Source organism: Acomys minous (genome assembly GCF_964271855.1).
Source record: "Acomys minous genome assembly, chromosome: 10".
Classification (NCBI taxonomy): domain Eukaryota; kingdom Metazoa; phylum Chordata; class Mammalia; order Rodentia; family Muridae; genus Acomys; species Acomys minous.
In genome coordinates this window covers 49,878,959-49,906,625 of record NC_140491.1, presented here as the reverse complement: position 1 = coordinate 49,906,625, position 27,667 = coordinate 49,878,959, and the positions used below count along the sequence as shown (strand labels likewise).

General features: G+C 48.7%; 1 protein-coding gene across 2 annotated transcripts; it reads left to right on the top strand.

Moving 5' to 3' along the window:
• On the top strand, nt 1–27,667 carry SLC1A4 (solute carrier family 1 member 4). Of its 2 annotated transcripts, XM_084798543.1 has the most exons (8): nt 1–798; nt 13,530–13,572; nt 15,033–15,095; nt 17,764–17,930; nt 20,779–21,012; nt 21,320–21,514; nt 23,046–23,180; nt 25,339–27,667. In XM_084798543.1, the coding sequence occupies exons 1-8, from the start codon at nt 272–274 to the stop codon at nt 25,574–25,576; spliced, it is 1,602 nt and encodes a 533-aa protein (XP_084654669.1). In that variant the 5' UTR covers nt 1–271; the 3' UTR covers nt 25,577–27,667. The 2 variants fall into 2 exon arrangements, with proteins under 2 accessions (XP_084654669.1, XP_084654670.1); XM_084798544.1 differs by lacking the exons at nt 1–798; nt 13,530–13,572 and adding an exon at nt 13,750–13,867.

Below are 27,667 nucleotides of genomic sequence, written 5' to 3'. Positions count from 1 at the left end.
CCTCAAGCGCGCCTCCTGGGTTGCATCATCTCCAGCCAGCAGCGGCTCTGAAGGGAAGGCTGGGCGCGGCGCGGTCGGCTCTGCTTCGGCTCCAGCCCGCTGCCCAAGTCTCTTCTCATCTTTCTGGAAGCTGTTCCTGTAGGGACCCGCTGAGCTCCGGAGCGGCAGGTGGCTCAGGCCACCGTCTCCGCCTGATCCATTCATTGGAACCGGTCTTTCCTCCGAGTCCAAGTTCCTTGTGTGCTGCAGCTTGGAGCGGCGGGCAAGCGACATGGAGAAGAGCAGCGAGACCAACGGCTACCTCGACGGCACCCAGGCAGAGCCTGCAGCCCGGGCCAGCGCGCCCGAGACGGCGGCTGGCAAAGCACAGCGCTGCGCTAGCTTTTTTCGGCGCAACGCGCTGGTGCTGTTCACCGTGTCGGGGGTGTTGGTGGGCGCGGGCATGGGCGTGGCGCTGCGCGAGCTGCAGCTCACCCGCACGCAGATCACCTACCTGGCCTTCCCCGGCGAGATGCTGCTCCGCATGCTGCGCATGATCATCGTACCGCTGGTGGTTTGCAGCCTGGTGTCCGGCGCCGCCTCCCTGGACGCCAGCTCCCTCGGGCGTCTAGGCGGCATCGCGGTCGCCTACTTCGGCCTCACCACGCTGAGCGCCTCTGCGCTCGCCGTTGCTTTGGCGTTCATCATCAAGCCAGGGGTAGGCGCGCAGACTCTCCAGTCCAGCAGCCTGGGGCTGGATGATTCGGGGTCTCCTCCGGTCTCCAAAGAGACGGTGGACTCTTTCCTCGATTTACTCAGGTAACGGTCCCCACCCCGCCAAAGGGCATGGTGGGAGACGCCATGTGCACTCATATCACTGAGAGTTAATTCAGTTACTGTTGGCTTTTAACACTAAATATCAAAATTACCTCTGGGCTGCGTGCTGGCCGCACCTTTAAAGACTGGAGGCCACAGCTTTTGGCTGGAACCGGTTTTCCGTTAGGTGGGGGTTATAAGAGTCTGCTTTACGCTTTACACGTGGGCTGCTCTCACTTTTTAAAAAATTGTTCCCTCCGTGACAGGAAAACCTTCACTTTCTTCCTACATTAACCCCAACGCATCTAGGACATTGAATGATTTTTGCCTGCGGAGCCATCCAGCTTGCAGTCTGAGTCTCTGATTCAGCCTTCTAGCTGTGAAGGAAGTTGGCAGTTTTCTGCAGAATTCATGGATGTGTCCAAGTATAATAAACCTGGAGTTAGTTACGTGACGCTCGTTGGCCATACACGTGGCTGTTCCTCGGGATCGAGACAGGTTGCAGACCGTCTTAGTCAGGACCACTGCCTAGCATTGTTTTTTTACAGAAAGGTGTGAGTTCCAGAGGGCTGAGAGACAGCTCTTAACTATCTTTGCTTGGTTGGTTGGTTGGTTGGTTGGTTGGTTGGTTGGTTTTGTTTTTTGTTTTTCACTTGGGGGGGGGGGTTGTCTTTCATCCCCTTAGGTGATACGGAGTAGTTTTCAAAGCTTCATCTCTCTATTTTCTACACTAATCCAAAGTTCACAGATGGGGGAAACAGCAGCCTGCAGTAGTTTACTAATCTAACCAGGTTTGTCTGAGAGCTGAGTCCAGCTGGCTGTCCTTCCAGCTTTGGGAGCCTCAGCGGTATGTTTTATCTTGAGTAGGTGGGCAAAGCCCCCCGTTGCTGAGGAGGAGAAAACTAGGAAACTCTGGGGCCGGTGACTTGTCATGTTCCTCTTTCCATTTCTTCATTTGGAAAATGTGACAACTGTCTGCCGCCACTTAAGAAAAAGAGTAGTCATCTAAGCCAAAACCAAAACCCTGAGACATGGTATTGGAAGGAAAATTAAAATCTGAGACGGACTAGAAAGTTCCTTGGAACAGAGCATGTGGGGGTGGCCTACGGGGACTTCGATGGGATTGTGGCACCTTTGGCTTGTTGATTCAGGTCAGCTCCCCTCAAGGACAGAAGATGATTATGGGGCTTCCAGGACCTTTTTTTTTTTTTCTTTTGGGAGCAATCTGGCCCAGGACAGGAGTAATATGTTCATCTGTGCATCTCTGTTGCTAAGGCACAGGGAGGAGTAACATCGATCTTTCATCTCTGTTAAAGGAACTGGGCCACGCGGTGGTGGCGCACGCCCTTAGTCCCAGCACTCGGGAGGCTGAGGCAGGTGGGGAGCTCTGTGAGTTTGAGGGCAGACTGGTCTACAAACTGAGTTCAGGACAGCCAGGGCTACACAGAGAAGCCCAGTCTCAAAACAAAACAAAACAAAACAAAACAAAACAAAACAACAATAACAAAAGAACTGACCAGAAGTTGGGGGCTGAAGGAGTGAAAACCACTTCATTGCCATATCCCACCGAGAAAGGACTTACTGCTTACAGACTTAGGGCTGTGGTTTCAGACCCCGAGCTCAATCCACACCTCCTTTCAAAGTGAATGGTGACCCAGTGTCATGGCCTAAGGGTCAGTGTAGGTAGAACTGCTCAGCGACTAGGGCCACACCTATCGCATCTGCACAGAAGAGCTGCCCCTGGCCCGCCAGCACGGAATGGTGTTTTCTAATGCTTCTACCACCTAGCAGCGCTTGCTCTAGCGGCTCCTGGATACGGGCAGGGCAGGTGGTACAGTCCTGCTCCCAAACCAGGAAACCGGGGCAAAGATTAGGGATGAGAGTGTTTAGGACCCTTAGGAGGCGGAGGCTAGTGCATCTCCTGTTTGAGACCAGCCTGGGCTACTAATGAACTCTTAACCAGGGGCAGAGTTTATGGTTTAATGGTAGAGTGCTCGTCTGGCATGCGTAAGGCCTTGAGTTTGACCCTCGTGGGGGTGGGGACTTTAGGAGAACAATGGGTCTTCTGCCCCACGGTTCAAGGCTGTTGGTCTTGCCCATTCCCCAAAATAAAGTGTGTGGTAATGGTATTATGCCCCTGTCTGAGAAATGTCCGCTGCAGGCAAAAGAGGAGCTAAGAAGGGAACGATTATAAGCCAGGTCGGTGCTCGCTCCCTCCAGCCAGGCATTTGGATGGGGCACGTAGTGAAGGGAAGTAGGCCTGCGTCTGCTTATGACAGGAAACAGGCCCTAGCCACCTGGAAATGCTTCCTGGCTCTAGTGTGGAGTCTCTAGGCCTTTTCTGCTTTTTGTTTATTTTTATTTTTATTTTTTTAAGACAGGATTTTACACTCTGTCCCTGGCCACCCTAGAACTCACTGTATAGCTAGGGCTGGCCTCACCCTTGAAACTACACACACACACACACACACACACTTATCAACAGCATCAGCTGTGCAAGTCTGCCATTCCCAGTCCTTCCTCAGCTTCCATCCTTACAGGGGGTACCAAGATCTGAAAGGAGAAGTCTTTGTTAAGTAGCTCTGAGACAATAAACACAGGGCTAACAAATACTTCGCAGGTATACATGCTATGCCTTATCCTGTTCTGAAGTCTTTGAAGTCGCTACAGCCTTAGTAAAGAATTTTTGAACTTAAATAAAAGGAAATACTTCTGTAGCAACCAGGACAAAAAAAAAAAAAGAAAAGAAAAGAGCAGAAGCGCACTACTTTATATCCGTACATAGAATGGGGAAATGCATACCCCTCACGTGACAATACATCAGAAGGACAAACAGCCCCCGATGTGTACAGAAGAAACGGTTTGAAGATTTTCACGCTGGGCTGTGCATCTGAGCAGCCCAGACAAGCCCTCCATCTGCCAGTTCAGATAAGCCTTACACCTGTTTTCCTGCTTAAGTCACGTATCCCCGTGACGTGAAGGCTGGCCCGTTCACTCTGTCCAAGTTTGGTCTGAGTGACTGAGTCACTGGATTGAACAGTGCACTCAGCATTTTTCTGTTTCCATAGTAAGAGATACTTTTTATTCTGTGGCATCTACACCCATACACTCCCAGGCCTGCACACAAAAATCACAGCAAATTACAACAGTGCCTTATATGTAGTACATGGTCATTTCTTTTTTTTTGCTTTTTCGAGACAGGGTTTCTCTGTGTAGCCTTGCCTGTCCTGGACTCGCTTTGTAGACCAGGCTGGCCTCGAACTCCCAGTAATCTGTCTGCCTCTGCCTCCCGAGTGCTGGGATTAAAGGCGTGTGCCACCACTGCCCAGCTAGTACATGGTCGCTTCTAAAAAGCTAATGAAGCCAAGAAATTTGATTTTTGTGGCCAACTCAAGTGTGAGACACTTTGGTCTAATGCGTAAGTGCTGCTCTGTAACTCAGGTGAGAGTTGCAAAAGAGAAAGCTAGGTAAGGTGAATAGTCCCAGGGTTAGAAACACACAACACAGCTCCACCCTTGGAAGGCAGAGGCAGCGGGATCGGCTGTGTGAGACTGTATCTCAAAGAAACAAGAAACACCCGTACTTAGGGAGATTAGGATGTCTAGAGATGGGGATTTCAGGTTCTGGGTCTCAGAACAGCATGTGTGTAGTGCTCAGTGAGGCTATACACCAGTCAGGTGTAGCTATTTAAATAAAATTAGGGTCAGGGATATAGCTCTGTTAGTGGAGGGCTTGCCTAGAATGCACAGAGCCCTGGGCTTGACCCCAGCACTGCATGAGGTGGTTACAGTAGCACCTGCCTGTGACCTTTGCACTTGGGAGGAGCAAAAAGTCTAGGCTATCCTTGGCTACATAGCCGGAGGCTAGCCTAGGATACACGAGACCCTGCCTCAAAATAGAACAATAATAAAAGTACTTACTTATAAGTAAGTAAAACTTGCATTTCCTCGTTTGTACTGTCAGATGGTTTTCAATGTGTAGTCTAGGCGTTCCCAGGTTATTGCCCTCTTATTTGAGGAATTAAAATAAAGGCTTATACTGGCTTGCAAAGTAGCAAGGAAACCTTATTCAAAAGCTAAATGATGGTACCAATCAGAAATAAAGTATGCCGCCGTCAAGAATGACAGGTGGCCACGTGGCAGGTTATGCAAGGCCCCTAGTTACTGTTTGAGTAATCCGTTGGTGGTGCAATTCAAGAGAAAGAATTGGGGGGGGGGCACTGAAAAGATAGCTCAGCCATTCAGAGCACAAACTAAACTCTTGAAGAGTACCCAAGTCCGGTTCCCAGCGCCCAGATGGTAACCTTCAGCCATCCCTAACTCCAGGTTCAGGGGATCCCAACACTCTCTTTTCTGGCCTCTTTAGGCACCAGGTACACACATGGTATGCAGACAAAACACCCATGCATGTAAAATCCACTAGTAAATAAAAGAAAGAGCAGTTGATTGCTAAGGTGTATCACATGGGTGGTTCTGTTTTAACCGACAGTCTTTTGGTTGACATTGATGGATGGCCGTGGGGCTATGACGAACAACGCTACGTAAACCTTCCTTCACTGCCACGTTCTTTTCTATAATGTATCTAATTTTAATCCTATGCATTCCCAGTTAAGCACAGGTATAAGACTGTAAGTAGTTTTTCCCTAAAAGGATATGTTGAGAATACTTTTTACTAGAACCTGTTTGTGTTTGATGACCATTAGGGGGAGGAGCAACTTAGTCCATTGTTTGTAGAGGAACGTGATGGAGCTCCATGCAGGTGGAGAAGGACTTAGGTTGCTAACAGATTCCTGGGTGCATTGTTCTGAGGAGTGTGTGTACGCGGATATGCAGGGAAGGGGCCTCGGTTGTCAGGCGCATTATTAGAAGGCGAAAGCGTACATAACCCAAAGCGAGCGGAGTCCCAGCTTGCAAAGCTATTCTTGCCAGTCCCTGAAAGTGCTCAGTAGCCACAGTGACCACTGGGCAATGCGCGTACAAACAATTCTATTGGATGGGGCTGGTCCAGGTAGAGCACAAAGGAAAGCAGATCCGTTTCTTGACTCTGGACCTCGGGAAAGTGTAAAATCGCCTTCAGAAGCTTTTCCTGCCCCTGCGTCCTCTGTTGGGAGCCCACTAAGGCGCGGTGCGGATGTGAGCAGTTGGGGAAATGCCTACAGACAAAGCTTTGAAGGAACCCAACTGCACGCCTGGCAAGCAGCTGTTGCTGGGGGGCCGGGTGCTCAGGCCAAGAGAAGCATCCATCTGTGTTGGAAAAATCAAAGGAGACAGGGAGAATTATGCTCCAACCCCCGCAAACCCTCCACCTCCGCGAGCCCTGGGAGCCAGGCAGGGGGAGCCCCTCCAGGCCCCCCCGCCCCGTATGTAGCACCTAGGGCACTGACTGAAAGAAGTAAGTTGGACTGAGAAATTAGTGAGGCGTACTCCTAAGTGTGGCTGTAAGGGCATTTCCGTAGATGAGTTTTTGGATCCTGAGGCTTCTGACATAAGGAATGGTTGAAATAAACCTTTGAGTCCATTTTAATGGGCTCAGAATCTGAATGGACTGTTAGGGTTGCTGGGACTGTGGGAGAGCCTGCCTGGGGGACGGAGAGCACCGCACAGAATGTTCTCAGGAGTTGCGTCTTGCCCCGCTCTGGACTTCTTCCGCTGGTCCCTGTCTGCTGTGACGTGAGCTGCTCTCTGCTATGACACACTGACCCTCCAGAAACCTTGGTAAATAATCCCTGGCTCCAAGTTGTTCTCTCTATTTTCCATTAAACACAGCTATGAGGAAGCGAACACCTCCCTGGGGCTTGAGATCTGTGCTGTAAGCTAAGTTTGGCCGTCCTGTTGAGCGTGCATATTCTTCCACTGTGGAGCCTTCTTGGTAGTGATCGTTGTGTGTTTCTGAGTTTGTTTAAGGTGGGGCCCAATGTAGCCCAGGATGATCTCCTGACCCTCTCAAGTACAGGCTCCTTTCTTCCTTCCTTCTTTTCTTCTTTCTTTAAGAGTATAAGCAGGTTTAAGGTATGGTTTCAATGTAGTGAAAGGCACCCAGGGTAAGCACACAGTTTAGTGAATTTTGATACATGAATAACTCACGTAACGACCACCAAAATGAACACCCCGAATGAAGTGTCCTCACAGTGTCTGTTCTCAGCGTTTCCCACCCTTCACCTGGGTCTTAGACAGCCAACTTTTTTTTTTTTTTGAGAAAGGGTTTCTCTGTGTAGCCTTGGCTGTCCTGGACTCACTTTGTAGACCAGGCTGGCCTCAAACTCACATCGATCCTCCTGCCTCTGCCTCCCGAGTGCTGGGATTAAAGGCGTGCGCCACCACGCTCGTCGACTTTTCTTTTTATAAACCATCAGTTTGATTTTCTAGAGTGCACTATCAGTGCATCAGTCAGTATGTATTTACTTTGGCTTCTTTTGCGCAGCTCAGTGCTATTGAGATGCTCTGTGCTGTTGTGTTTATCACTTGGTTCTTTTTATTGCCAACTGGTGCGCCACTGTAGTGATTTATCACAGCCTGCTTGTTCATCTGTGATGGGCACGGTCCTTGGGGCCTTTGTGAATAATGCTGTCATGCGTACAGATCCTTCTGCAAATACATATTTACGATTCTCTTGGTCGGATTTCTAGGCGTAGAAGTGCTGAATCATGGTGAGTGTGTTTTAACTTTATCATGGACTGCCAAAGCACAGCACTTTCTTTTGAACTTTTTTTGGGGGGGGGTCAGGAGTTGTTTTGCATGTAGTACTGTCTATATCCCTTTGCTTTTGTTGAATCTCATCGGTGGTCTTCAAACTCTGCGTTAGGATCCATTCTGGATGAGATGGTAGAGGCTTAGGGTTCATGATTAAGAGATTAGGTAGGACAGAAAAGGATTTGACCAAGGTTTGTGCTCCTTGTGAGAGAGTCCATTCCTATGCTGTGAGTGGAAGGATGCTCACACCCACCCGGGGAAGCAGCTGACCCTGAAGGATCCCAAGCATTTGCAGGGCAAATTCTTCCCTGTGGGAAGGTTACCCTAGTTAGGGTTTCTATTGCTGCAATGAGACACCATGACCAAAACAACGTAAGGGTCTATTTGGCTCACACTTCAAATCACTGTTCATCACGGAAGATGATTAGGACAGGGACCGAGGGGCAGGAAGTAACGTAGAGGCCATGGAGCAGTTCCTGGACCAGCAGCCCAGGGTTGGCACCATCTACAATGGGCTGGGCCTTTCCTCATCAAGATTAAGAGGATTAAGAAGATGCCCTTCAGCTGTATCTTAACGGAGGCATTTTCTCAACTGGAGGTTCCTTCCTTTCAGATGACTCTAAACAGTGGTTTGCAACCCTCCTAAAGCTACGACCCCTTTAATAGAGTTCCTCTTGTGGTGAGAAACCATGAAATTATTTTCATTGCTACTTCATAACTGTAGTTTTGCTACTGTTTTGAACCATAGTATAAATATCTGTGCTTTCTGATGGTCTTAGGCAGCTCTCTGTGAAAGGGTTGTTTGACCCCCACACATGTTGAGTCTAGCTCGTGTCAAGTTGACATAAAGCTAGTTGGACAGAGGTGGACGTTTTCTAACTTGGCAGTTTCCCTGGCTCGCCTGTCCTCACAGAAAGAGAGCTCTCTGGCCAACTGGGTCTGGGAACTGAGAATTGGCAAGTAGTGGGTAGAGGCAGGGAAGGTTGGCACCGGCTCTCTGCTCCAGGGGAGACTGCAAACAAAAGGAGATGACAGACTTAGTCACATGGCTAGGGGGTAGGGACAGTGGAGAGAGGTAAATGTATTGTTTTTCACAGATGTACCAAAAACTACTCAATATAAGTTGCCTGTTTATCTTTCAAAATGGGGTTTTATATAACCCAGGCCAGTCTTCTTCTCTTTTTTGTTTTGTTTTGTTTTGTTTGTTTGTTTGTTTGTTTTTATTTCTGTTTTTTGAAACAGAGTTTCTCTGTGTAGCTTTAGCTGTCCTGGACTCCCTTCTTGGACCAGGCTGGCCTCGAACTCACAGCGATCTGCCTTATTCTGCTTCCCTGAGTGCTGGGATTACAGGCAGGTGCCACTGCGCCGGGCTGCCCAGGCCAGTCTTAAACTCACTATATAACCAAAGATGACTTTAACTTCCCATCCTCCTGCCTTTGCCTCCCAAGGGCTTGGACTAGAGGTTTGTGCCCAGTTAAGTGATGCTGGGAACCAAATCCACTTCCTACATGCCATCGGCTGGGCCACCTCTCCCATACCTACTTGCTTAGGGGAAATATGCCCGTGATAAGAATTTATCACAAATTTCAGCAGTTAATTCAGCCAAGAATCACCCCTTTCTGGTTTGTTTCTGCTCTCCCGCAGGTGTATACTTTCTGGTTGTTCCTGAAGATGCCAAAAACAATTCAGGATTCACAGAGCAGCAAGTGCAGGGAGGCTGTACATGCTAGCGGGCCTCTGGGAACACAGTGAGGCCTCCGATGTTTTGTTTTTCTTTCTTTCTTTCTTTCTTTCTTTCTTTCTTTTTTTAAGATTTATTTATTATGTATACAGTGAGCATCAGATCACATATAGATGGTTGTGAGCCACCATATGGTTGCTGGGAATTGAACTCAGGACCTCTGGAAGAGTAGACAGTGCTCTTATCCGCTGAGCCATCTCTCCAGCCCCCGCTTTTGCTTTTCATCTCATTTATACTGTTGGGTTGTATGTTAACAATCTAGTACTACATAACAAGTGAGTGCACTAAAGCAGCTTAAACTCCCACACAAGTATAACCCTGGGGATCTAGGAGGCAGGAATCCTGGCGCTGGGCTTCCGTCTGTTAAGAGGACTGCAGCCAGGCCTTGAGGCATCAGCCCGGGCTGGGCTCTCAGCTGAAGGCTCATCTAGGGAGACTTCCTTAGGAGGTCATGCTGCTGTTGGCAGAACTTAGCTCCAGGAGGTTTGGACCAGGAGCCATGGTTCCTTCTTAGTTGTTGGCTGGATGCCACTCTCAGTTCCTTGTCAAATGGAGCTTTCCAGGACGGCTGCTTCCTTTCTATAGGTATGTAGGTCCAGAAGACCCCGGGAGAGTGCACTAGCGAGGCAGGAAGCTACAATTTTAGGGGACCAACCCATCACTTTTGGTGCGTCGTACCATTACAAGCAAGGCACAGACTGCATCACACTCAAGGAAAGGGTATACACTAGTGAACACCAGGAGGCTATTTTAGGTTGCCCACCACTGGGTTCTAACCATGCCTGCCATCTCAGAACCCCAACGCCATATAGTGTGTGTGTGTGTGTGTGTGTGTGTGTGTGTGTGTGTGTGTGTGTATGTGTGTGTGTGTGTGTGTGTCCATGCTGAATGAACCAGCCTCCCTTAGTTTCTTGTCCTGTCCCTGTGACAAAATGCCCTAATGAAAGCAACTTAGGGGAGAAAAGGTTTGCTTTAGCTCACAGTTCAGCGTGGGAGGAGCTTGAAGCAGCTGGCCGGTTGCATCCACACCAGAAAACAGAATCTTTATGTTCAGCCCAGGCCCAAGGAATGGTTCTGCCCGCTTTTAGGCTGTGGCTTCCCACCTCAGTTAACCAAGTTAAGAAAATCCCTGAGAGGAATGGCCAGAGGCTCATCTCCCAGGTGTTGATAATTAATTCAGTCGTCCCTGGGCTCGTCCAGCACAGGGACCTGTGTAAAGGATGAGCATGAGCCTTTCATCCCTCCAGACCTCCTGTCCCTGCTGAAAGTACACAGCTGGAATAGAGTGTCTTGTACATTCTACACAGAGTTGGGCTCCAAAGAGGATATTCCCCAGCACTTGGGAGGAAGAGGCAAGTGGATCTCTGTGAGTTCAAGGCCATCCTAGTCCATATAGAGAGATGTCTAAAAAAAAAAAAAGACATCAATAAAATTGTTTGAGGCTATGGGTGTGATGGCACACGCCTTTAATCCCAACACTCGGGAGGCAGAGGCAGATGGATCACTGTGAGTTCGAGGCCAGCCTAGTCTACAGAGTGAGTCCAGGACGGCCAAGATAACATAGAGAAACCCTGTTGGAGAGATGGCTCAGTGGTTAAGAGCTCTGGCTGCTCATCCAAAGGTCCTGAGTTCAATTCCCAGCAACCACATGGTGGCTCACAACCATCTATAACAGGATCCCATACCTTCTTCTGGGCTGCAGGATGTGTATGCAAATAGAATATACATAAAATAAATAAATAAATCTTAAAAAAAAAAGAAAGAAACCCTGTCTTGAAAAACCAAATAAATAAATAAATAAATAAAAATTTGTTTGAGTCAGGCATGGTGGTTCATGCCTTCAATCCCAGGGAGGCAGAGGTAAGTGGATCTCTGTGAGTTTGAGTCCAATCTACAGAGTGAGCCCAGAACAGCCAAAGCTACACAGAGAAACCCTGTCTCAAAAAAAAATAAAACAAACAACAAATTGTTTGCTTGAGTAGATTTTTAGATTCAGTTCTTCTGGAAACTCATGTATTTGTTTGTTTAATCTGTTTGTGTGCGTGAACCCCAGAGATCAAAGCCAGACATCTTTTTCCTCAATCATGCCCCATATTTTTGTTTGTTTGTTTGTTGTTTGTTTTGAGACAGAGTCCCTCTGTGTAGCCCTGGCTGTCCTGGAACTTGATATGTAGATCAGGCTAGCCTCCAACTCACCTGCTCTGCCTCCTAAATGCTGGGCTTAAAGCTGTGCAGCAGCACGCTAGGCTACTGCAGTCTCTGGACTCCCAGCACTGGGATCTCAGAGCTACGTCCCTGTTCCTGGCTTTTATGTAGGTCTGTGGGATCTATTTCAGGTCCTCATGTCTGAGCATCAAGAACTTTCCTGACTGAGCTGTTTTCCCAACCCCTATTGCTGTTTGTTTGTTTTTGTTCTTTTCTACAACAAGCTTTATGATAACCTCCATCTGAACGTAAAGTCCATCCCTATACATATATTTCAAGACACCAAGATGACTCTACTAATATAAAAGATAAAAAGAAAATAGTTACACAGTGTTTATTTGACTTTATTCGTTTTATGTGTATTGATGTTTTGCCTGCGTATATATCTGTGCACCACATGTGTGAGTTACAGAATGTTGTGAACTGCCGTGTGGGTGCTGAGAATTAAAGTCTTGTCCTCTGGAAGAGCAGTCAGTGTTTTTAACCGCTGAGCCATCTCTCCACTAAAAAATGTGCTTTAATATATAACTGGAGGGCTCGAGAGATGGCCCGTGGTTAAAGTGATTGCCGCATGCTGTAAGGAGCAAGGCTTGGTTCTCAGCACCCACGGAACAAGCCGGGCACCCCACATATGCCTTTAACCCGAACTCTGAAGAAGAGGAGGAGAGAGAGGATTGCTGGGATTTGCTTGCTCCAGAGTCAGAGAGAAACCTTATCTTACAAAAATAAATAAATAAATAAGATGGTGAATGATTGAGAAGGACCCCTGACTTTCATCAACATCTGACTTCAGCACGCATGACCACACAGTGTATGTACACACACACACACACACACACACACACACACACACACACACGTAAATAATTCTTTTTAAAAGTATGTGCATTCTCTAAAACAGAGAAGTTGGCTCCTTATTTCTGTTTTAGAATCACTGCTGACTGGGTATGGAGGGGCAGACAGAGAGAGCAGAGCCACGGCCGTGAGTACAGACTAACACGCCAGTGTAAAAAGGAGGACTCGGATCTTATAATTCGCCATCCATGCCACAATTTCTTAGCAAGATGAGTAATTCTTGGAAACTTTCAAGTCAAACCAACCATTATCCCATACTTTACCTAGTAGCTGTATTCTTGGAAGGTAGAATGTGTGTTGAAATTCTAAAAAGAAAAAAAAAATCTCTTCGTTGGAGTTAGTCCAGGCTCAGGCAATTATTACTAAGGCCACTGCCGTGCTGAACACTGGGGACTCTGGTGTGTTTTGAGAATGTTAATTGTGTAGGATTTTGTCGTACTTGCCAGGACAAATTTCTGGACTCTGGTACCCTCCCTTCTCAAACCTCCCGGTTCCACAAATGGATTTCAATTACTGTTAAAAAAAAAAAAAAAAAAAAAAGGTTGCTCCAGTGTGGTGATGCACACCTATAATCCCAGCATTTGGGGAGCTGTGGAGGGTTTAAAGTCAGCCTGGACTATATAGTAAGACCTTGCTTCAAAATTAGGTAAATATGCCGGGAGTGGTAGAGCACGCCTTTAATCCCAGCACTCGGGAGGCAGAGGCAGACGGATCACTGTGAGTTCGAGGCCAGCCTGGTCTACAAAGCATGTCTAGGACAGCCAAGGCTACACAGAGAAACTTTGTCTCAAAAAAAAAAAAATTAAGTTAACTAAAAATTCCTGAGTCTGGAGAAGAAGGCTCAGCAGTTAGGAGTGTGTCTACTCTTTTGAAGGGGACTATCTCGAAGTTCTCAGTGCCTATATCAGATTGCTCAATTGTCACCGCAGCTCTGTAGGATCCAGCACCCTTGGTGGACCTCCATGGGTGCCTATACACATACACACACACACACACACACACACACACACACACACACACACACAAAGTAAATCTTAAAAAAAAAAAACCAGCTGGGGGTACATAGAAGATCCATAGTTCAGCATTACCTCTGCCTCATTGTGAGGTTCAAGGTGGCCTTGGCTATATGAGATACTACCGATTTTAAAGGAGGAGCTGGTGTGTGCCTCAAGGACAGAGCTCAGAGCTCTTGCTTTCTGTAGTTATCCAACCATGACAAACTGCTTTTTTGTTTTCCCCAACAGAAACCTGTTTCCTTCCAATCTTGTGGTTGCAGCGTTCACCACGGTAAGGTTTGATGCTCTTTTCAAATATAGGGACCCTCAGATGGGAAGCTGTATAGATTAATGCCCCAGAGCTTGGTAAAGTGGGGGGAGGGAGGGATCCTGGTGTGGGCCATCCCCAGACTCCTTCAGGAACAAGGCTCATTGTGAGCAGTGGCTCTGAAGTCACAATTCCCGCCTATGAGGTGGGAGGGAGATCATGAGCCAGAAGATGGGGCGGGCGGTAAATGTTAGAGTCAAGGGATGCGGCCATGGCGGGACAGAGGGGCTTCCCTTTGAAAGCTGACGCTTTGTTAATAGTAAGAGAAAGAGGGATTGGGGCGGGGACGAAGATGAAGGGGGCGGGAGGAGCCTCTTCATGGATATCCTAGAACAATCCAGAGGGCTCTTGTTACTAACAAAACTTAGTAACACTAGGCTTGGGTTTTTTTTAATAGATGGATACTTGGAACAGAATCACAACAACAAAACTCTAAACTGTAGGAAGGGGGACTCCAAGGTCCTTTCACATCGTCTAGAAATGCCTTCAAACCGTTATTTGGAGACTATCCTAAACATTATAGATTTTTTTCAGAAATAATACTTTTGTTCTGGTTGTAAAGTATGTACATGTTGCAAAGGGAAAAAAAAGTGAGTGACTTGTATATATAATGTGAGGTAGAGAAAAAATGGATACATAGAACTTCGGGCTGTGTTTGTCACAGAAGGGATGGGTGGGGCCGGTCACACCAGTCAAGGGACAGCCGAGTACATCTGCCTCTCTGAGACGTTGACAAAAGTTGGGAGAAAGCAAAGCTCATGAAACATAAGCAGGCACTCGGGTCTGCACCTCCATGTGGACACCTGGCAGTTCTGTGGCCACGTGACCTCGGTAGCTAGCGTGAGGACGTGGGCTCCAGCGGACTTCACTCGGTAACAGGGACAAAGATGCTGTACACACCATGCAAAAGTGTGTGTCTAGTCAGACACCTGGGAGATGTGGCCCGCAGACACTGCCTTGCCTCATGTCTGTTCCTCAGGAGGTGGCAGCTCAAGCCAGATTAGAAACCGACGCCAAAGCGCAGCCACCCTCGGGCCGTTCTAGAACACAAAGTAGCATAATAAATGGTGCACCTTGGCTTGCTGGGATTTGTGTCAAACTCCTTGAAACAATATGAAACGTAGCTGTTGGCGCCTCAACAGGAAACTGTGTACATCTTCTTTGACCAATTGCCCAAGGAACGGATGGAAATTCTCTGCTTCCTTGGGTTCCTAAGTAGCCCCACAGCATTTTGAAGGGCCTTGGTGTTAATGTAAGTTTTATGCAGGTTTCAGAGGTTGGTATCGGGCCAGCCAAGGGAAGCCTGCAGCAGCACACTTGCATACGTAGCAGCAGCAGTAGACCGGGGCCTCGCCACGCCCTCAGTGCCGCTGGGTGGGGCCTTATACCTGCTCACTAACAATGGTTTTCTTTCTCTTTCTCAGTCTTCAACCAATTACACAGTGGTGACCCATAACACCAGCTCGGGGAACGTGACCTACGAGAAGGTGAGGCTCTTCAGAAGACCGTTTATGAAAATGTGCACGAAGCAAACCAGTTTTCCTTAGTGAAGGGCATCCATGATGTGTCTCTTACTCGCTGGGAAATTACTTGGAAATCAGGGTCTGAATATTTGAACCTCCAGATTAGGTTTGTTTCCTATACTATGGGGCCAAATGCCAGGGTGTGGAGCACAGGAGTCAGAGGTCTGCAAGCTGTTTCATAACGCCCCTTCTACCTAAAACTCAGTGGGAATGTGACTCAGCGTAGCCCTACACACAGAACTTTTTAAAAAGCCTGATACAGCTGGGCGTGGTGGCCCACGCCTTTAATTCCAGCACTCGGGAGGCAGAGGCAGGTGGATCGCTGTGAGTTCGAGGCCAGCCTGGTCTACAAAGTGAGTCTAGAACAGCCAAGGCTACACAGCGAAACCCTGTCTCAAAAAACCAAACAAACAAACAACCCCCCCAAAACTAATATAAGGGAGAAATAAAAATAACATAATAACCCAAAACCTATTTTACCATATAAATAGACGATAGAAGATACAACAAAGGTTTTCCATATTTGTATGTACTTGGAATTAATAAAATTGGATTTAAAAACATTGAGACCTGGTAGTGATAGGGCATGGTTGTAATCCCAGCACTTATGAGGCTGAGGCAGGAGAATCACTGTGAGTTCCAGGATAGCCTGGGCTGTACAGGAAGATTCTGTCTCAAAAGTAAAATTAAGTAATAATAAAGCCAGAGTAAAGCTGTGTGGTGGCATGCACCTGTAGTTCCTGCTCTGTGAGGAGGCTCTCCTGGACGCAGCTACAGGCCAGTCCCGTCGCTGTAAACGTGATGAAGTTGTGTCCGCTGAGAGTCCTACTACCTCAAAAAACCAAAACCACACCAAACCAACGAAAACAAAATAGTTGAGGAACTGGCGAAATGACCCAGCAGGTTAAGTCTCTTCCTGCTGAGTTTTGATGAGCAGGCATGATCTGTGGGACCCACTGGGAAGGAGAGAAGTGACTCCTGTACACTGTCCTTTGACCTCCGTGTGTGTGTGTGTGTGCGCGCGCGCGCGCACAAGCGCACGGACACATGAGTGATATGCCAAGTGTGTACATGCATAGCCATGCATGTAACAAAGAAATGTGATTGTAAAAACAGCAGCTGGCAGCAGCTACTTAGTCTTTTTTTTTTTTTTTTTTTTTTTTTTTTTTTTTTTGAGACATGGTCTCTCTGTGTAGCCTTGGCTGTCCTGGACTCACTTTGTAGACTCACAGCGATCCACCTGCCTCTGCCTCCCGAGTGCTGGGATTAAAGGAGTGGGCCACCACGCCCGGCTACTTAGGCTAATTCTTATCTGGTACAAGAAGAACTTGGGGCTGGGGAAGGCACTTGAACCCTGACCTGGGACTGCTCTGGAGTTTATACCATGTGCGCGCTTCCTATCCGTCACTTTCTGGAGGTGTTTCTTCTTGTTGTTTTTTTTAGAGTTATTTTGTTTTTAGCTATTATGTGTATGTATATGTATGTGTCTTGTGTGGGGTGTGTGCCTGAGTATAGCCATCTGAGGGGGCCAGAGGAGAGTATTACATCCCCTGGAGATGGCGTTACTCACAGTTGTGAGCTGCCTCTTGTAGGTGCTGGGAACTGAACCCCAGTCCTCTGTAAGAGCTGCTTTAACCAAAGGGTCATCTCTGCAGCCCCTGTTTGCTTCCTTGCTTGCTTCCTTGCTTGCTTGCTTGCTTTTGAGATAGGGTCTCAGTGGCCTTGGACCTCCTAAGTACTGAGTCCAAGCACTATCAAGCCAGGCTGTGATGTTTTGACAGGATGGGGTGCTTGTTTGCTCCATGCCTTTGGGAGTGGAATTCGGCATTGTTAGAAACACAAAAGGCTCTGTTATGTCTACACATTTTGGGGGTGGGGGGTGAGGTGGGGGGAGTTGTTTTTTAAGACAGGGTATCCTGAGTAGCCTTGGCTGACCTGGACTCACTTTGTAGACCAGGCTGGCCTTGAACTCACAGGGATCCACCTGCCTCTGCCTCCCTGAGTGCTGGGAGAAAAGGTATGCACCACCTCCGAAGGGTTATGCTCAGTCAGTGGTTGAGCAAAGATCCTTGGGGGGAAAGCCCACACGAATCCTGAAGATCTCGCGAGACTTGTGAGCTAGGAGGTCAACCTAAGAGCCAAACAGCAAAGGGTGTGTTGACATGTGGGAGATGACCGTTACAGTCCTTGAGTCTCTGAAGGAACTTTAACAGCCAACTTTTTGTTTTGGTTTGGTTTTTTGAGGCAGTTTCTTACTTCATAGCCCAGGCTAGCCTCAAATCTCAGTGTTCCTTCTTTCAAACCTCCTGAGTGCTATGATTACAGGTAAGAGCCTTCACTCCTGGTTAATAGGTAAAATTTTACTTGTTGACTGTGTATTATCCAACTCTATCTCCCATTGTTTTCTGCTCCTTTGGTTTTTTTTTTTTAACTCACTGAAGGTTTAAAAAAATGAAATATATATATATATATATATATATATATATATATATATATATATATATACATATATATATATATATACACATACATACATACATACATACACAGGGTGTCAGACACTGAGCAGATCCGCTCTCCAGCCACACCGTCTGTGTTGAACTTGCGTCATTCTGTCTCTTCTGACCTGCAGATCCCCGTTGTCATCGATGTCGAAGGGATGAACATCCTGGGACTGGTCCTTTTTGCCCTGGTGTTGGGAGTGGCTCTAAAGAAGCTTGGTTCTGAAGGGGAAGAGCTCATCCGGTTCTTCAGCTCCTTCAATGAGGCGACGATGGTGCTGGTGTCGTGGATTATGTGGTGAGTGTCGCGACCATCTCTCATCCTCTCGTGTCCCCCTGGCATCTAGGGAAGGTTTCAGTACTCTAGGTTACCCTGCGGGGCACCCGGCCCCATGCCCAGTGTGCAGCTGGTGACGGATAGGCCGGTCACGGTACAAAAGTGCCGGGTTGGACCAGTAAGAGTGCTTGCCGTGCAAGCAAGCCCAGCAGCCTGAGTTCAATCTCTGGAACCCACTATGGGGGGAGAAAACAGATGCCCAATAGTTGTCTTTCAGCCTTCATATGTACCCGCATGTCATACACAAACACAATAATGGTGACAATGATGATGACGACGACAACAATGACGATGCTTTAAATCTTTAAAGAAGTGACGCGGTGCAGTCTTGTCTGGGTCTCCTGGAGAATTGGTACACACATAGTAACTGTTTGGTATCCACGCTGGCTCCTTGACCCCTGCCACCACGGTCCATGTATGGGTTCCCGTGTCAGCCCGGATATTTGCCATGTCCAGTTTGCTATCTGGCTGCATAAAATAAGGTTCTTTTGTCTTAAAGGGATAAATTTTAACCTTCAGAGCTGGCTTATCAATGTGACCTTTTACAACAAAGGGGACAAACTTATATCTTCCCCCCCCCCCACGCTTAGGTAAAACTTGGAAGGTTTTTGTTTTGTTTTTTTATGAAAGCTTTTAATTTATAAGTGTTTGTTTGTGTCGTATTAATGAAAGGATGATTGCTCAGTAGAAACCGTTAGTTTGATTCCTGGCTATAATTAATTAATTAATTAATTAATAACAGCGATGATAATAATAATAACAAAAAATAATAAATTATTTGACTATCTCCTTCAAAGCAACTTTCCAGCAATCAGATCGGTCCCAGGCCTCATATCTTAAAAACTTTTCCTGGCATTTCACCTGTCTTACTTAGGGTTTCTATTGTTGTAATAAATTACCGTAAACAACATGGGGAGGAAAGGGTTAATTTACCTTGCACGTGATCATGTACCATCTTAGCAGGAAGACAGGGCATGAACTCAAACAGGACAGAAACCAGGAGGCAGGAGCTGATGCAGAGGCCATGGAGGGGTGCTGCTTACTGGCTTGCTCCTCATGGCTTGCTCAGCCTGCTTTCTTATAGCAGCCAGGACCACGTGCCTAGGGGTGGCACTGGCCAAGGTCAGCGGGGCCCTCTTACAGCCATCATACCTCAAGGAAATACACTACACCGTGGGCCAATCAGGTGGGGGCGTTTTCCCAATTGCCGTTCTCTCCTCCCAAGGACTGAGCTAGCCTGTGACACGTTGACATAAAAACTAGCTAGCCCGTCTCCTAAGCAGACCTCTGGGTCTTAGCCTCTACCCATTAGTTCTTTATGCTTTCACATACTAAGTACATCTTACTGTCAACCACTAATGATCCTGCCACTTTTCTCTCTCTCTCTCTGGTGGCTTAGGTGCCAACTGGCCCGTTTTAGGAGAAATTTGAAATGGACAGGCCAAATTTTAGACCCCGCCAGTGGTGTTTCTCTTGCTTGGTGTAGAAGTCATGCAAGCCGGCTCTGGCTGGGAACGTGCCTCTTCACTCGAGTGCCGCTGTTCTGGGGAGCGAACTGTTGTTGTTCACCTTGGCTCTGTGGGGCAACCTCTCATGTAGCCCAGGCCGGCCTTGCACTTGCTAGGCAAGCGCTCTACCACTGAGCTAAATCCCCAACCCCAGGGATGCATTCTTATCTGAAGTTCAGACTTAAAGTTCCTGATTCTGCTTAGAATGTCTGTAGAAAGAAAAGTCAAGAAGCCAGTCACACTGGCCATGGCCACCAGGGTGCCGGGGGCGGGGGAGGGACTTCTGTGAGAGACATCACACTACTCTCCCTGTCTGTGCCCCTCGAAATCTGAACTAAAAGGCATTGTTAGCTACCAGTTAAAATTTGCAAATTGAAACAACTGTAGAACTGTCACTGAACTGATATTAAATTTTTTTTATTTCAAATTTTTATAGCAACTGACTTTTGTTCTTTGCAGTTTCTATAATTTATTCCTATTCTCCTTTTACAAGGAAAAAAAAAAAGACTGCCTCTTCTGGCAGTGTTCCCAGAACCTCACTGTTAATAACGTGTTCCCACGGGATCATGTCTTCCAAACCACAGGGAATGTGAACCGTCACAGAGGCCCTGGGCTATACGCACTTTGTCTCACAGTTCTGTGGGATTCTTATGTTTCTGAGTTCTCAGGACAAGCCTGAGAAATGCTAAAAGTCAAGTTTATAGTCTTGGGGCCCTTAACTTTTAGTCTGTTGCCTTTTTTGCCATGTGGTTGGTAGTATCCATCAGTTAGGAGCAACGCAGAGCCAGGCATGCCTATAAACCCACGCCTCATGAAACTGAGGCAGGAGGATTTCAAGCTCCAGACTAGCCAGGACTAAATAGTGAAGCCTGGTCTAAAAGGAAGGAAAGGGAAAGAAAGAGAAAAGAGAGAAAAAGAAAAACTAAACGACACTAGGTATGTATATACCAAAGGAAAAGAACGCTAAAGTGGTAATCTTCATTTCCCTTAGTCAAACAACCTGTTTATCTAAGCATAATAATAATAGTAATTTTTTAAAAGGCCTTCCCCATTCTTTTCTGTTTACTCTATGGAGAGATGAAGGTGGCCCAGTTGAAGTCCCTGTTTTGGGAGACCCAGCCCCTCCTCTGACCCCTCCTCCAGCACCCCAGCACCCCAGCACCCAGCCCCTCCCCCAGCACTCCAGCATCCCAGCCCCTCCCCCAGCACCCCAGCCCCTCCTCCCAGCCCCTCCCCCAGCACGCTAGCACCCCGGCCCCTCCCCCAACCCCTCCCTGATGAAGTCTGTCCTGATCTCCTAGGTACGTGCCTATAGGCGTCACGTTCCTGATCGGGAGCATGATTGTGGAGATGAAGGACATCGTCACCCTGGTGACCAGCCTCGGGAAATACATCTTCGCATCCATCCTGGGCCACGTCATCCATGGGGGGGTTGTTCTGCCTCTTGTCTATTTTGCTCTGACACGAAAAAACCCGTTCAGATTCCTCCTGGGCCTCCTCACACCGTTTGCAACAGCTTTTGCCACCTGTTCCAGGTGAGTGAGTTTGGGACCGCCCTCAGCTACTCAGAGCCCCGCCCGGGCGTGGAGCCAGGTGCGCCCGGGGGTCCTCGGAGGAACATTTTGTACTGAGGTGGCACGTGGCCCTGGGTGAATCCCAGGACTCATGTGTGACATTGATAGTTACACTGGGGACATGGAAGGCAGGCTGGCTGTCCTCCTGTCCAAGGGAAGAAGGCTGGAAGCCTGCCGGGATGCTGCCCAAGGCTGTGTCCCAGGCTCCCCGGTGAGCGGTGTCCGGCCTGGGGAGGGCTATTTCCATGCTTGCTTTGCCCGTTTCCAGCTCGGCAACCCTTCCATCTATGATGAAGTGCATTGAGGAAAACAACGGCGTAGACAAGAGGATCAGCAGGTTTATTCTCCCCATTGGGGCCACCGTGAACATGGATGGAGCCGCCATCTTCCAGTGTGTGGCGGCAGTCTTCATCGCCCAGCTCAACAACGTGGACCTGAACGCGGGACAGATTTTCACCATTCTGTGAGCCCGTTACTCTTTCCTGTGTTTTTAGGTCTGGCTTAAAACTTTGATTTGTGTGTGAGTACCTGCCTGTGGTGTGTGTGTGTGCGCACACGCACGTGCGCATATGTGTACGTGTGCATATGTTTGTGCATGCATATGTACATGTGTGCATATTGTGTGCATATGCGTGTGCACATGTGTATGTGTGTGCATGTGTGTATGTTCATGTGTGTGTGCACATGTGTGCCTGCGTGTGTATGTGTACATGTGTGTGCATGAGCATGTGTATGCATGTGTGTGTGTGCATGTATGTGCACGTGTGGTTTCCTTTGAAAGACCAATCTCCCCATCACTCAGTGTCTCCTTTATAAAGGTAAGGTGATCAAGTCTCATCACCTTACCTTGGGGACTGTATTAGTTTTCTTGCTGCCGGAACTGAGTACCTGACAGAAAGCAATGTAAGGGAGGAAAGATGTTTTTTGTCTTACAGTTTGAGAGAGCACAGTCCTTAGTTGGCGTGGCAGTGCGTGGGAAGCTGTTTGCTCACATCTCGGTGGATCAGGGCACAGGGAAGGACGGGTGCTGGCATTCAGCTCGCTTTCTCTTTTTTCCTTTTTTATGCAGTCTAGGATTCTAGCCTATGAGGTGGTGCTCCCCACATTAGGGTGAGTCTCCACACCCCAGCTGACCCTCTTTGGAAATGTCCACACACACCAAAAAGTGTGCTTCACTAAGGCTTTTGGCATGTCTTCTTTCAGTCAAACTGATCATCCAAATTATCTATCACAAGGGCATTGGTCCAAGGACCATCTTTCCCCAACAGATGATGGGTAGTTGTTTTTGGTTTTTGTTTGTTTGTTTTTTGTTTTGTTTTGTTGCATTGCTATGACAAGACATTTGCCAGAAACAACTTAAAAGAGGACAGGCTTACTGGGGCTCCTGTTAGAGGGATTTTATTCTGTTGTGGTAGAAAGGATAATGTCTCATTTACATGAGGATAGGCAAGAAGCCGAGGGTACAGGTCCGGACAGGGGCCAGGTGTGAGCTTCAAGGCCCATCCCTAGTGAGCACAGCCAAGCTCCATCTCCCAGAGACGCCACGGCCTTCAAAGCACAGCTGCCAGCTCAGAAACAAGCGTTAAAAACAGCCTGTGGGGGACACGTCAGGTTCAAACCATATCAGTAGTGTCTTATAGCATTTGCACATCTTTTCCTCTGTATTTTAAGTCATTTCTAGATTTCTTATGTACTTAATATGTAAGTGCTGTGTGAGCCATTGTTATACGGTACCACTAAGGGAATAAGAAGAAACTATAGATGCTCAGTCGTGACAGTTCTTAGTATTTTTTGATCTGTGGTTGGTTTAGTTTGCGAACACAGGACCGGAGGAGATGAGGGTCTGAGTGGTATGCTCGCAGAGTGTATCGCGCCTCGAGCTCCGAGAGAGAGCGGCTGTTATTTATGATAAGTCGTGGCTGCAATCTCTGTAACTCTCTGGGTCCCATCGACGCTGTGTGTTCAAGGCTGGCTTGGCTCTGCTGTCCCCCCAGGGTGACTGCCACGGCATCCAGCGTTGGAGCAGCAGGCGTGCCGGGGGGAGGGGTCCTCACCATCGCCATCATCCTGGAGGCCATCGGACTGCCCACACACAACCTCTCTCTGATCCTGGCTGTCGACTGGATCGTGTAAGTAGCTGACACCAAGGACCCCGGGGAGAGTCTGTTGAGGCCCCCTGGGAACCCAATGCCCCACTAGACCTGGCGCATGCAGAGAAAAACGTAAACCCATCCTTGCTTTGGAAGGAGTCTGCAGATAAGCTGGCAAAACCAGGTTTTGCACTGTAAGAAGTCATCAATATAGCAGGCAAAAAGCCCGCGACTATCCAAGAGCAGCGTGAAACCCGACCTCGCAGGACTTGCTTGCAAGTGTTCAATAGGTCTCAGGGGCCGTGCAGGTGATTAGAGCAGTGGATGGCCCTGGCCTGCAAGTATCCAACGGATGGCCTCCCTGCAAGGAGAGCAAGCAAACGCCCTGTGCTTGGACTCGGGGGAAGTTAGGTAAGGGCATGATGACCAGGCTGCTGTCCCTGTGGTTCCTTACAGACACAAGAGTGTCTGGAGATTGATGGCCTGAGCCTTGTGATGCCCTTTTGCGGGTATAAGCAATACTGTTCTATAGGTAATGATGTTGAGACAGCAAAGAACAAGGGTAAGAAAGCGCAGCCTTGAGCCTGGGCTCTTCTGCGTATGTCCTCTTGCAATCAAAGCAGAAGCCACAGTAGCCACGGTGAGGACTGAGTCCCATTGTGTACAGTGCACAGCACATGGGGCACGTGGGACAGCGCTCACTGAACACGCTTGAGGAGGACAGCCCTGCTGGGCTGGTCACACAGGCTGGGAGACGCCTAGAGCTGGGCCTGCGATGGTCCTTGGAAATGGTCGTCTTTCCAACCTAAAATAGCAGGGATGAGTTCGGGGGGCTCTTCACAGAAGTGGGGTGACGTGTCCAATAGATTCCTGTGCTCCAAACACTTCGTGAGACGGAGCTCCCTCCCTGAGCTGTCAGAACCAGAGCCATGTGAGGAATCACCTGTCCCTTCCTCCTCCTCCTCCTCCTCCTCCTCCTCCTCCTCCCCCTTCCTCCTCCCTCCTGAAGGATGTATCTCAGAGGTGTTCAGCTGGGAAGGGAACTGATACCCCTGTGGCTGCCCAGCAGAGGCCTGAAGTCACACAGGTCACTCTCAGATGGCTTCTTTAGCCCTCCAGCGCCCTTGAAGAAGATCAGTTTTTCCTGTCTTCGAAATGGCTACAGGACTTTCTCTGAGCTCCAGTGACAGGGGTAGATGTTGAGCTACCCTGGGCTGACTAAGTAGGCTGTGGGAAAGCCGGTGCTGTTTTCTGTGACATGCTTGCCCACAGCCATGGGACGCACGCGCTGCCGGCATGCAGGATTGAAGTTCAAGTGTACTGTGACACTGAGGGGAAGAACAAGTGACCACAAAAGCCACTCTCTTCCCCCAGATGCATGCGCTCTTCTCTAAAGCAAGGCCAGTTATGTGTAATAGAAGTGTGTGCAAAGATGGCCCATCCAGGACTGTGGAATATGCACGCGTGACTTGTTTGTTCCCTTCACCCTCTCTCTTTCCGACATTTTCTCCGCGAGAGTCTTAACTCTCCTAAGAGTAAATGCTGTTAGAAGAAAAGCAGTCTAGAGCCGGTCTGTTAGTGGTGTGCCCCTCAGGATCACAGCATGCAGCAGCTCCTAGCTGGGGTGCTGGGGCAATGAGGAGAAAGGACTGACATTGGAGAAAGGACAAGCACCCGCCCAGGCCCAGGGAGGCTAGGATCGCTTGTCCTGGGCTCTTGGATGGAGAAGCCGCAGCACCCAGGAAGTTGTGTTGATCAGGGAGGCAGCGTTATTGCGTGTAGCTCAGTCAGGAATGCCGCGTTTGTGGTCCGTGTCTGGCTTATCTCAGAAGGAACAGGCTTTGTAAGACAACAGTCTAAAGGCCATAAATTGTGTGTGAGCGCGTGCGTGCGTGCGTGCGTGCGTGTCTGTGTCCTGTGTCTGTGCGTGCTATGCTGTACAGTGTCTGCATACGCTGTCAGCATCCTCGCGAGGATTGGAAGAAGGCTTTGCCGTCCCTTCTGAGCCTCACCTGGCTTTTCCACTCCCATGGGGTCCTTGGCATGGCCATTCTCATGTCGGGCAATACACATTCACTCAGGACTTCGCTCACTATAAAATCCACTTCCCCTGTGGCCACCAGCCTGCTTGGGACAGCGCCCTCTACTGGTAACTCTGGGTATAACATCGGTCCTTTCTCCCTCCTGTTTCCACCAGGGACCGGACCACTACTGTGGTGAACGTGGAAGGGGACGCCCTGGGAGCCGGGATCCTCAACCACCTGAATGAGAGGGCAGTGAAGAAAGGCGAGCCGCAGGAGCTGCAAGAAGTGAAGGTGGAAGCCATCCCCAACTGCAAGTCTGAGGAGGAGACGTCGCCTCTGGTGACACACCAGAACCCGGCAGGCCCTGTGGCCGTTTCTCCGGAACTTGAATCCAAGGAGTCGGTGCTGTGACGGGCTGGGTCTTGGGCCAGCCTGCTAGTACCAGCAACCCACCCTGGTAGCCGGCCCCATTGGCATGGGCCATGGCCCTCACAGACATTTGTGTCTCCCAAGCAATGCTTTGGCCCAATCACCAATATGAGGGTGACCTCACAGCACAGGCGTGGGGCTCCCAGGCCACGACTGGTCACTTGATCCATGTCTCAGTGGTGCCAGATACACCTTGATTCTTTTTGGGACCCTCCCCCCCTTGAGTTGCCAGACCTGGGGGGTTTCCAGGTTCGTGGAAACCCGGGGATAAAGGCTAGGGGAAATGCAGGTATATTCTTCTCTGCCCCTGATGGCTCCGCAAACCAGAGGGTGCTTTCTAGGCAAACCAGAGGGATTTAGAGTCTCTCTATCAGAATCGTCGCATTAGCCACAGACACTGAAGAAATTCCCAGAGTCTTAAACTGAGCTGGAATCTGCTGAGCTGGCACTCGGGTTAAAGAATTGGGTCCCACCTGGGTGGGTGGTTTCTAAGGAACCAGCGTCAAGTTAGATTAGGTTCCAATGTTAGCTGGCACGCCTGGGGTCTCAGTTTGCGTGAACCATAAATTCTGAGGTCCGGGGAAAGACTGGAGAGCACCCTCAAGGGGAAGAGGACAGGATTATTCCCATCCTAGGCCTGAGGCGGTTTCCTGCCCCTGCTGAGGCTTGGGCCTCTGCCAGCACTTACCCTCTAGTTCCATTTTGATTTGGCAACAGGCCCTAGGGCGACCTCCTCTTGGAGAGGTCGTGTGGGCTATGCATTGCTGACCCATATTGGTTGGTCAGTCTATTAATCCAGTTTGACGAGGTCCTCCCTAAAGTGCTGCAGGGCAGCAAAATCATATAACTCCCCCCAATAAACCCAAGCACTAACTGAGGGGAAGCTCTGTTCCCAGGCTTTGGTTTCCACAGTAAAGGCCTCGGTTGTGTGTGTCCTGTGGTAAGTCCTAGGCCTCATGTCACCTGCCTCTTACCTACACCGTTGGGACCTGGTGAGGCCAAGTATAAATCTGTGGAAATTTACTGTTTTGCATCCAATACCCTTAAGTGCCCAACGTGCCTGAGAGACAGCTCCCTCCGTGGAGGCCGCCTGGTGGTATAAGCTGCTCTTCTAGATTGTTCTTCTCATACGTCAGAACTCCCATTCTGAAGAGCTGTGGTAATCTCCAGCGCAGCCTCTCCTACCACATTTCATGGTGCCCAACTCCATTGTTACTGCTCAACCAACAGTCTCTGCCAACCCCACCCACAATGGGAGATTGATCCCCTAAGTCATTGACCTCACTCATTCGCTTGCTTTCCCCTCGGGTGTCACGGGACCCCCACAGACTTGGGACAGAGTGAAGGGGTGGGGAAGGTCCCCATGAAGAACAGAACACGCAGCCAGGCTGAGGCCCAGCCCTTTAAACCAGCTGAGCCACTCCACTCTCCTGTGGGGCCAGGAGTGGCAGGAACTAAGTGGGGGAGTGGCAGACCTTGTTGCCAACACTGCTTTTAAAGGGGGGACCGATTACATTATTTGATTATGAATGAGTACTTGATTTTTTTTTTTTAAGTTTCAGTGTATCATTTCCTCTGTGTATTTACATATACTTTATGGTGTGTGTGTGTGTGTGTGTGTGTGTGTGTGTGTGTGTGTGTGTGGTTTTATCTCCGAGCAAGTTTGAGTTTGGATAAAGGGGGACTGAACTACAGTTAATTCACATCTTTGGCATCCTGATGCTGCCATTTCTAAAGACCTTTACTAAGTAGGGACTGGAGCTGCGCAGTGCAAGCCACGGCTGGACATGGGCCCCCAGTAAAGAATGCTGCTGTGGTCTGGAGGAACGCGCTTCTGTGAGCCATGCGTGGCAGCTCCCACTCAGAGGCCAAAAGAGCCGACAGTGCCCTGTCCCCCTGCGTGTAGGCTCTGAGAGGAGTGTACGGAGCCAGTAATGAGGATTCCGCTGCAGCTATCTGAAATGTCCCCTTGCTATTTTTCTAACATGTTCATCTCTTGATGTTTTGTGTACGTGTGACATTTGCCTTAAAATGTAGCACAGCATTCAAAAGTGAGTACTGTGTTTTTACTGG

Excerpts from the sequence above, each read along its gene's own strand:
- SLC1A4 (XM_084798543.1), top strand. The coding sequence starts at position 272 with ATGGAGAAGAGCAGCGAGACCAACGGCTACCTCGACGGCACCCAGGCA. Across the intron at positions 799-13,529 it reads TCTTTCCTCGATTTACTCAG|AAACCTGTTTCCTTCCAATC; the intron begins GTAACGGTCCCC and ends TTTCCCCAACAG. Across the intron at positions 17,931-20,778 it reads CTGGTGTCGTGGATTATGTG|GTACGTGCCTATAGGCGTCA; the intron begins GTGAGTGTCGCG and ends CTGATCTCCTAG.